Source organism: Propithecus coquereli, unplaced genomic scaffold (genome assembly GCF_000956105.1).
Source record: "Propithecus coquereli isolate 6110/MARCELLA unplaced genomic scaffold, Pcoq_1.0 Scaffold442, whole genome shotgun sequence".
Taxonomy (NCBI): Eukaryota; Metazoa; Chordata; class Mammalia; order Primates; family Indriidae; genus Propithecus; species Propithecus coquereli.
In genome coordinates this window covers 343,634-353,592 of record NW_012150197.1, presented here as the reverse complement: position 1 = coordinate 353,592, position 9,959 = coordinate 343,634, and the positions used below count along the sequence as shown (strand labels likewise).

The 9,959-nt window shown below is 59.8% G+C and overlaps 2 protein-coding genes across 2 annotated transcripts in view; one reads left to right on the top strand and one right to left on the bottom strand.

Annotated features, from left to right (window-relative positions):
- Positions 1–2,282: 2,282 nt before the first annotated feature.
- Positions 2,283–5,263, bottom strand: SAMD10 (sterile alpha motif domain containing 10). Its single transcript, XM_012654639.1, has 5 exons — positions 5,173–5,263; positions 3,240–3,421; positions 2,993–3,164; positions 2,517–2,657; positions 2,283–2,346 (listed from the first exon to the last, which is right to left on the bottom strand). The coding sequence occupies exons 1-5, from the start codon at positions 5,261–5,263 to the stop codon at positions 2,324–2,326; spliced, it is 609 nt and encodes a 202-aa protein (XP_012510093.1). The 3' UTR covers positions 2,283–2,323.
- Positions 5,264–6,956: 1,693 nt separating this feature from the next.
- The window catches only part of PRPF6 (pre-mRNA processing factor 6), a 36,550-nt gene continuing 33,547 nt past the window's right edge, over positions 6,957–9,959 (top strand). Inside the window, exons 1-2 of the mRNA XM_012654596.1 lie at positions 6,957–7,191; positions 9,184–9,352. Of these exons, the coding sequence (XP_012510050.1) occupies positions 7,121–7,191; positions 9,184–9,352 (240 nt within the window). The 5' untranslated portion in view covers positions 6,957–7,120. The remainder of the gene's footprint in view (positions 7,192–9,183; positions 9,353–9,959) is intronic.

The following is a 9,959-nucleotide window of genomic DNA, read 5'->3' as shown; positions in this document are numbered from 1 at the left end:
TGCTCAGGCTGGTCTCGAACTCCTGAGCTCAAACAATCCGCCCGCCTCGGCCTCCCAGAGTGCTAGGATTACAGGCGTGAGCCACCGCGCCCGGCCTTGCTGTGTATCTTTGCGTCTGCATGTCAGGGTTTCATCATGTCTGTCTTGCCAACAGCACCCGTGTGTGTGTATTGGGGTTTGTTGATGTCAGTGTCATTGTGTTTCTGTGCATTTGTGTCTATGTGTGGTTTTGCCTCCGTGTCCTTATTTGTGTGTCTGGCTGCTGTGTGTGTGTGTGGCACCGTGTGTGCTGCAATCTGTGTGTTCCTTATGTCTGGTGTCGCTGAATGGTGAGCCCCCAGCAGATGTCCGTATCGAATCCCTGAACTCGTGAATGGGACCTTATTTGGAAAAAAGGTTTTTGGAGATGTGATTAGGGATCTCGAGAAGAGGAGATCATCCTGTGTTACCCAGGTGGGCCTGCCTCCAGGTCCCTTATAAGAGGGAGGCAGAGGGACATTTGAGACAGAATAGGAGGCAGCAATTGACTGCAGAGACAGGGATTGGAGCGACCTTGAGCCCAGGAGTCCCCAGGCAGCCTGCAGAAGCTGGAAGAGGCAAGGAAGGACCCTCCCTTCAAGCCCCCAGGGACACCCTGCCCTGCTAGATTTTGGACTTCTGGCCTCCAGAACGGCACGAGAATAAATTTCTGTTATTTCCAGCCACCCAGCACGTGGCCCTTTGTTCAGCACCCCAGGAAACTCACACATCGTGTGTCTGGGTGTTGTGCCCAGCACCGGGTGCCACCCCTGTGGCTCTTGGTCCCACATCTCCAGCCTCTGCCTCTTGTCCCCTGTGACGTCCTGGGGTTAGCAGGACGCCCCCTCCAGGATGCGACACCACTGCCCTCTGGTGGCCATGAGTGTAGGACACCCCCTCCTCCCAGAGCCAGCACCCTGGGCACTTGAGAACTAGGTTTATTTCTGATTTTTTGTCAGAGTATAAAAAAGTGAGCGCAAAACAAGGAAGACGAGACAGGATCATGAAGGGCAGGGCAAGACGGAGGAGGGAGAAAAGGGGCAGAGCCAGGAAGGGCCCTCTGGAAGAAGGCTGATGGCACAGGTGGGCAGGATGCCTGGGCAGCTGGAAGGGCCAGGGTGCTCCCCGCAGGGGGTGCACGGGGTGGGAGGGCCAGGTCAGGCCAGTTGTCCAAATTCCACTCGGGACCTGCGATGACCAGCCTCGAGTCCCGAGGCCAGCTCAAAGCACATAGAGGGGACTGGGAGCTCAGCCTCATCTGTCCCTGAGATTTTCAGAGTCCCCAAGGGGAGTCGGAGAGGGCAGAGGAGCCAGAGGGAGCACTGGCCGCCACTGTCCTTCTGCCAGGCAGCACCAGCCCCAAACCACCCAGGGAGGGGTTGCTCAGGCATCTGTTGGGTGGACATGGGGGAGCGACCCTCAGGAGAGCCTCTCTTGGGAATCCTTTCCCTTTCCTGGGGAAGCCACCAGGGAGTGCCCATGCACAACTGTGCCTTGAAGGTGGGAGCAGGGAAGAGGAACAAAAGCAAGATCTTCCCAGACATAGGGTCGGGAGCACTGCTGAATCTGGACACTGGGCGTGGAGCCACCTGGACAGGGCTGCAGTCCTCGTTGTGCCACATTTGTCCCTGGAGCTTGGGCCATCGGACCTCTCTCGGCCTCAGTTCTCATGAATAGACGGGGCTGTGGTGAGGGTTTATAAATAATGAGTGAGTGGAAGTGCTTGGCATGGTGCCTGGCTGGGCAGGAGCTGATGACCATTATTCTTGAGGGTGGGTGGGGCCTGCTGGGCCCTGGCAGGGGCAGGGGAAGGGCACAAGCAAAGGGAGCCACAGCAGTTTATCCCACCTGTGCCAGCTGGCAGTGCCACCGGAGGGCTCAGAGCTGACTAGATGAGGGGTGGGCAGACGAGTGGCTTAGCGGGTGGTGGGGGACAGATGTTGTGGGGTAGGGGATGTAAATAAACAGAGTCCCTGGGAGTCTGGGGCACGTCCACTCCAGCTCTGGCTCCAGGCAGCTGCCCTGCATGCTGCCGGCACACTGGGGGCAGGCTTGGGCTCAGGTCCCAGGAGGAGGGGCCGCATTCAAGCAGCTCCCTGCCCACCCAGCCCCAGGGCACAGCCTGGAATGCCCAGCCAGAGGCGCTTGGAGGTGGTGATCCTGGTCTCGCCTGTCCATTGAGCCAGGCTTGGCCACCAGGGCACCTGGCAGGGTCCACGAGGGGCTGCACAGCCAGTTCTGCCGTGTCCTTGGCTGTGGGCTCTGGTCACAGTGCTGGGGTCTGGGGTTCAAGCCTGGACAACAGCTAGGACATGTTTCCGAAGGAAGCTGTAGGTGGATAAGGGTGAGAAGGTTGGGGTCCCTGGCACCGCCTGCAGCACGGCCCTTATGGGGCCCCCAGGCACTCTCCTGAGGGCACCCCACCCACCCTGCACCCAGAGGGGCCTCTCAGTCCAGCCTTCAGGCTGCCATGGCACCGCCGGGCCCCTCACACTGACCTTGGCTGAGCAGCTGCAGGCTCCGCCCCTCCTCGCGCACCTGCAAGCGGAGCACCTGCTGCAATACCTCCTGCCTCTGGGCCTCCTGCGCCAGCCCCATCCTCTGCAGCTTCTCCGCATTCAGCCGCAGCAGTACCCGGCCTGGAGAGAGGGAAGAGGGGCTGAGCCAAGGCCAACAGAGGCATCAAGAGCCAAGGCAGAGACCAAGAGAGAAAGGGGTGCGGAGAGGGCAACAGAGAGACTCAGACAGAAAGAGAATCCGGGAAAGAGACTTGGAGGGAGAGAGGCAGAGGGAGGCATGGAGAGAAAAGATGGAGACTGTGCAGGGAAAGGCAGACGAAGACATAACAGAGACTGGGAGAGAGGAGGAAACAGACAGGAGATGGAAACAATAGCAAGAGAAACAAAGGCGGCTGAGTGTGGGGGAGGGGCTCTCCTGGGCATCCTGGCCCCTCCCCCGCCCCGTCCTGCTGTACCGGTGATGGCGTGCTGGGAGAAGGCCTCAACGTAGACGAGGTAGTTGTGTGGACAGTGCTTCTTGAGCCACTTGCAGACATCCTGCTGACTCCACAGGACCACGGGCCGCGTCAGGCCACCCAGCGAGGGGCTCGTGTGGTACAGGCCATAGTGGTCAGAGTACAGCCGGCCCTGTGGGAGAGGAGGGTGGCAGTGAGAACGGTGGGCAGGGTGGGCAGGGACTGAGGTGGGTAGAGGGGTAGGTACCTGGGCGGTCTCCGTGCCCGGCTGCTGCAGGAGCTTGATTGGCCTGCTGCCGGCTGCCCTCTGGCTGCGGGAGTCATGCCACGTGAGGCTGGTGACCTGCGTCCGAGGCAGGTGGCAGGGGATGCTCTCAGCTGACACCGTGTGCTCTAGGAGGGTCCGGCAGAAGCTGAAGTGGGCGGTGGCTGTGTGCAGGGTGACTGGTCAGAGCAGTCGAGGGCAGGGCCAGAGGCTCCGGCCCCTGAGAGCCAGCACCCTGCCTGGCTCATCTCCCCTCCACCACCACGGGAGGGGAGTCGCTTCCCCAGGGAGGGGTTCCCAAGCCCCCGAAGGCAGAAGGAAATGTGCAGACGCTGTCTGGAGGACCCTACCCAGCCCAAAGATGAAGAACTGGAAACACCTTTCCCCGTACAAGCCTACAGCCGGGCAAGCGGGGCTATCCTGGGACCACCCCGACCTCACCCTGGTGTTTGAGTCTTGGCCCCTGCCACGTTGCGCTTGCCAACTATGACTCATTGACAAAAAGGCTGAACTGTGGGCAAGCTGACAAGATAAGTGGAATTCATTCCCCAAACACATGCTGGCCTTTCCTGCTGTGCCACCTCCCACAGGGCCCGCGGGCTCAGGACAGCACTGTGTGGATGGTGGGTGCCCGCTGGGTGCGGGCTGTTTAGCACAGGCAGGCAAGGATGCGACCATGTGCTCAGGGACCCACGGCCATGCCCTGGGGTCCCTCTTCCTACTCCAACTTCATTGTACTCAACACATTTTAGCTTTATCTTCGTTTCTGGGGTCACTGCTGACGTGAGTCTGGGAGGGGGCAGACACCGTGATGAGACCCCAGGGTGGGATTCCGATGCCTCGCCTGGTTCTTGGTGCATGGGGCTACCTGAGAAACATTGTGAACGAATGAATGAAGGCTCTGCATGGTGTCTGCAAGATCACAGAGCCTGGGAGGAGACAGGAAGGGGGGCACAGGCTTGGCCCCGTCTTTTCAGCACCCAGGCCTTGATTCGGCAGGGCAGGATGAGGTCCCCACGTCAAGGCCCTTGCCTCTCTCCCCTCACCCCAGCAGCAGTAGAGGGAGAGGATCGCCCTCCCGCGGACACAGACACCCACTCTGTACCGGGGGCGATGCTTGGTGATGAGTCTAGGAGGTCTGAGTAACGGGGGAAACCCACGTCCTACTGTCCTTCCAGTCCTGCAGGACTCCAGAGGCTTAGCACCCCCCTTTCCAATTATTTCAACTTTGGGGTGTGCAGTCAGCAGAGGATGTGGCCAGTGGGCCACCGCCCCGAGGCAGCCTCTAGTGCCCTGGGAAAAGACTTATTCTAAGCCCGCACCTTCCAGCGGACAGGCGCGGTGGTCTCAGGTCTTTGCAGGGGCCGGAGAGCAGGACTGGGGCGGGCGCGCGCCGCTGCCGCTGCCGGGGACCAGCCGGACGCCTCCGCCCGCGCGGCACCTGCCCGGGCCAACCGGGCCCCGCCCATTTCCTGCCCGCACTCGGGGAGGTAGCTCAGCCAGTCCGTCTGTCGGTCCGTACCTCCCAGCCCCAACGTCAGAATTCCAGAAGGCAAGGGGGCGGGGGCACCCGAGCTGCGCTGTGACCGCGGCCCCCTTTCGGCCCCACCGCAAGGGCTGGGGAGGTTTTCTCCGCGTGAGGGAAAAGGTGACCGGAGTGTGGTGGCAGCCCGGAGACGGGAGTCCCGGCCTGTCACCCCCTCACCCCAAGCCAAGGGCGCGCTGATCCTCAAGGCCTGAGGCTGCCCCCCGCCCCCCCAGCGCAGGACAAAGGCTGCAGGGACCTCCTTAGGCCAGGACGCCCCCAGCTCCCAGACCGCCGCTGCTCAAAGACCACCCGGGCCCGCCCCCCGTGCCTCTCGGTCCCCGAGACCCCCACTCGCGATATCGCCGCGCCCCTGTCCAGCCCGCTCACCGTCCACATCCCGGCGCTCCCCAAAGCCCGCGCGCACTGCCCCGGCGCGGCCTCGCGGGGGGCTCAGCTTGGACCTCAGCTCGGTGAACATGGGGCCCGCGGTGCCAGGCCCGCGCACACGCCCCTCGCCGAGTGCAGGGCGGCCGGTGTGGCCGGCGGGGAACGCGCGCCGCCGCCCCGCCCCGCCCCAGCCGGCCCCGCGCCTGAGCCGGTCCCCGCGGCCGGCGAGTCTGCGCGGCGAGGCACCTGCCGCCGAGCCCTGTGTGCCGGGCGCGCTCCGGGAGCTCCGAGGTGTGTCGGTGGCGCGCGGGTCTGCGTGTGCAAAGGGTGCCTGCCAGGGCAAAGGGTGTCCATGCGCACCCGGGCAGGACTCCACGGACGGACGAGTGTCTCTGTGCACCTGCGGCTGGGGGGGCCTCTGAGCCTGGGAAGTGAGGAATTGTCAGTCCCCTCTGTGTGTGGGGGGCCCATCCTACCTACTCCTTAGGGCCTTCTACACACCGGAGTCCAGGCCAAGGGCCGGATCAACCCCTTCCCAAACGCTTCCCTCCGTTCTCCTACCTCATTAATTTACTCACTCACTTAGCTGTTCTCCAGACCTCTCCGGAGGTCTCTCCCTCAAATGGCACCTGCTTCCCCAGCGGAGCCAGCTTCACCTTTGCTTACTCCCCAGCTTTGAATTCCCCTTCCCTCTGCCGCCCAGAATCTGGCTCGGAGCCCGGGGGGAGGGGTGGCGATTCAGTGCTCACTAACGTAAAGTGGGGGAGAGAGGACTTCAAGGAGGCTGTAGCAGGAGGGCGGGAGGGATGTGTCGCTCCAGAGGACCTCAGTGAGAAGTGCTGGGGGGGCTGGAGGCAGGAAAAACGTGGTTGCCTGGTCCCGCAGAAGGCCAGGCTTGCAACCAGCTGAGTTTTGCTTGCTCTGCCCAGGAGCCTGATGCTCTTCTCAGGTGTATGTGAGGGCTGGCAGATGTCCCACAGCAGAAGGAGCAGAAGTGCATGTGGACATGCAGAAGTGCATGCACAGAATACAGTCATGCACGTACACCCAAAACATGAGCACACGTGATCTGACCTGTACACACACCCCACTGATACACACACACAGAATTCACCCGCGTGCTTGTGACCAGCATGTTCATATACCCTCACCCTGACAGATCTGGCTGTATTCATTTATTTTCGATTAGCTCTCCAGGAGGCCGGGATGTGGCTGGGCTAACCCTAACCCCAACCCTCACCAGAATGTTCAAGGCATGGTGGGGGGCGTGGGTGGAGCCTGTGGTCTGGCCGGAGTCCCCCTGTTTACCTCCAGGGACAGGCGCCTGAATTGGGGCCCAAGAATCTGAGTGCTTAAAGCGCAGGGCAGCAGTCTGCACACAGGACGCACGCACAGACAAGTGCGCCTACAGCCACAGCACGCGAGCTGTACACAACTAGCTAGGTGTGCGCCTCCGCGCGGAAGTCATCGCGGCCTGCCCAGGTCAGGGCCGCTCCGAAGCGCAGGGTGGGAGGCCCGGCTGGTTCAGAGAGGGAGGGGACCGTGGGTTCTCTTCACACAGGTCTCCTCGGGAATGCAGGAAGAGCACGCAGGAGCCAGGGACGCCCAGGGCTCAGTTTTGGGGTCCCCCAGGGATTGTCAGGGGGGGTGGGCCCAGTCACCCCCTCGGACCCGGCCGGGCGCTCCCGCGCACGCGCAGCCCGCATCCCCGCCCCGCGACAGCAACCGGAAGTCGTCAGAAGAAGCGCTTAGGGACTTCCGCCGGTGGAGTCGGCGGTGGGCGGGCTTCGCGCGGACCGAGCGCTCTGCTTCCGGGACGCCAGTGACGCGTCGGCGGCGACCCCTTCCTCGGGCGGGCCTCAGACGGCGGAGCCTGGGACGTGTGTGCGTCTTCGCCTCCGCCGCGGCCTGGTTCCTTCCCTTCCTAGCCTTGGTCGTCATCGGCGCCATGAACAAGAAGAAGAAGCCGTTCCTGGGCATGCCCGCGCCTCTCGGCTACGTGCCGGGGCTGGGCCGGGGGTGAGGCCAGGCGGGCGTCGAGGGCCCGGGACCAGCCGGCGGGGCGGGGTGCGCGCGCTCTGGGGTGGGGGTCTGTGGCCACACGGCCTGAAGGACGCCAGGTGGTTTGGCTTAATTCCTGTGGGAAACAGCGGGCTTTGGGGTCAGGATAGACCAGGGTATGAGTCCTGCCTGCGACCTGGGAGATTGACTTGGGGCTTAATTACTTATTGGCTCCGAGCCCAAGGTTTTTGGTCTCTTAAAATGGGTAATAACCCTGTATGCAGGTTGGCTGTGAGGAGTAGATGGTCTCTGATGTGTAGTAGTAACATGTGACTACCCTCTCATCCCCTCTTTTTTTTTTTTTTTTGAGACAGAGTCTCGCTTTGTTGCCCGGGCTAGAGTGAGTGCCGTGGCGTCAGCCCAGCTCACGGCAACCTCACACTCCTGGGCTCAAGCGATCCTCCTGCCTCAGCCTCCCGAGTAGCTGGAACTACAGGCATGCGCCACCATGCCCGGCTAATTTTTTATTTTTTGTAGAGAAGGGGTCTCACTCTGTTTCCCAGGCTGGTCTGAAACTCCTGGCCTCAAGGGATCCTCTTGCTCAGCCTCCGAAAGCGCTGCGACTAGAGGCATTCCCCACCACATCCGACTAATTTTTCTGTTTTTATTAGAGGCGGGGTCTCGCTCTTGCTCAGGCTGGTCTCGAACTCCTGAGCTCAAATGATCCTCCCGCCTTGGCCCCCCAGAGTGCTGGGATTACAGGCGTGAGCCACCGTGCCCGGCCTGATTGCCTCTTCAGCATAACTGATGCTTTCCATATAGTCTGGGCTGGATTCCTCTGTGTGGCTGGTCATAGTGCCCCATTCTTTCCCTGTAGCCTTGCGTATCATATGCTGTTCAAACTCAGCTCCACTGGGGCAGGGATGGCATCTGTGAGGCTTGTGCCTGGGTCCCCCCAGCCTACCACACATGACCCCCATAAGTTGTTGGATAAACAGTCATTGTCATCTAATTTGGTTGTGTATTTGATTAGAAAACTATTGGTTTTCTCTTGTCGGTAGTATTGTATTATAATCTGTGGGGTTCAACCAAGACTCACATATTGGACCCACACTTTACTAGGGGAGGTTTGATACTAGCATAAGTAAGTACATAAGGAGGAACAGATTTAGAACTCTGGGGTTCCAGAGATTAGGGGATGTACGATGGAGCATAGCATTTGAGCCCAGTTCGGAAGGAGAGCTGGGTTAAGGGATATGGAAATGTGGCAGGGTAGAAGAGAAACTGATACTTTATGTGTGGGTAGTTAACAGAAAGGCAAGGCACAGAGGAAAACCGGGGAACCTCAGGAGTGCGCTGCAGGTGGGATGTACATCCATGGGTGGAGCTGCGGGAGGTCAGAGGGTCCTTCAAAGTCAGGCTAGAGCTCCTGGAGGAATCAGAAAGGCAGTGACACTTCAGAATTCCTTAGAGCTGCAGTTTGGGAAGAATCATCTAGCAGAGCATGGTTTGAAGTAGAGGAAGGCTAAGAGGGTTGGCCAACTTGGTCCCACCTGAGTCATGGTTTGGGGAGGAGAGATTTTAGAGGTACAATCATTAGTGGGGGTGAGGGGGTGCGGGGGGGGCAGACAGGATGCAGGAGGTGGGAGAGGGAGGCAAAGGTGATGTCATGGTGCCTTCCTTGGCACCTGGGACAGTGGTGCTGTTAGCTGAAACAGCCCAGAGCAGCTGTAGGGTCAGCATAGAGGAGGAGCTCAGTTTGGGCCAAGTTGGGTTTGACAGCCTGGTTGAATGTGGAGGGGAAGGTGATTGAAACCTGGGGGTGGAGAGAGATTGCCTTGGTAACCTCCTCAGGGTAGGTAGTGCTTCAGGGTGCAGCTGACTGTCACCGGCATGTTTGGAGGTTTCCCAGAGGTGTTCGATAGATGTTATTAGGTGATGACTGGAGGTGGAGGGGAGAGCACAGGAACCGGGTCTCCCAGGTAACAGGTGCCCTGGGGTCTCCTGCAGGGCCACTGGCTTTACCACTCGGTCAGACATCGGGCCCGCCCGGGATGCGAATGACCCTGTGGATGATCGCCATGCACCGCCAGGCAAGAGAACCGTCGGGGACCAGATGAAGAAAAATCAGGCTGCTGATGATGATGATGAGGATCTGAACGACACCAACTATGACGAGGTAACTTGTGTTGGGCTCCTGTGGCTCCTCCAGCCAGTCCCTGGGAGGGCTCAGCAGCATCCTAACCCAGCGTGCTGTCGGCATCTGTGATGAGTGGCTTAGGAGGGTCCCGTGCATTTAATATTTTAGCTGCTCATGGGATAGCATGAGGGGGAGCAGGAAGGACAGAAATGTGCCGTTTTTTTGTCTCTTCAAAAGAGATAGACTTGCAAATATTAGGACCACTGCCTTGGTGTTTCGTATTGGCCGGTCTTTAATGACGTAAACATAAAGTGGGATTAGTGATATTTGCTGTTATTAGGTTAGTGCCTTCTTAGTTAATCAGTGTTCAGTCAGCTGAGGTTCCTTCAGATGTCTTCTAACAAATGACATCTTTCCTCTGAGGAAAAAGATTTTTAAAAGGATTTTAGCTTTAGGATGCTGAAGTGGGAGGATTACTTGAGGCCAGCAGTTTGAGACCAGCCTAGGCAACGTAGGGAGACCCTGTCTCTACAAAAATAAAAAAGTTAGCCAGGTGTGGTGGCACGGCTGTAGTCCCAGCTGCTTGGGAGGCTGAGGCGGAATGATCACTTGAGCCCAGGAGATCAAGGCTGCAGTGAGCTATGAT

Excerpts from the sequence above, each read along its gene's own strand:
- SAMD10 (XM_012654639.1), bottom strand. The coding sequence starts at position 5,263 with ATGTTCACCGAGCTGAGGTCCAAGCTGAGCCCCCCGCGAGGCCGCGCC. Across the intron at positions 3,165-3,239 it reads CGGGCACGGAGACCGCCCAG|GGCCGGCTGTACTCTGACCA; the intron begins GTACCTACCCCT and ends CCTCTCCCACAG. Across the intron at positions 2,347-2,516 it reads CCTGCAGCTGCTCAGCCAAG|CTTCCTTCGGAAACATGTCC; the intron begins GTCAGTGTGAGG and ends ATCCACCTACAG.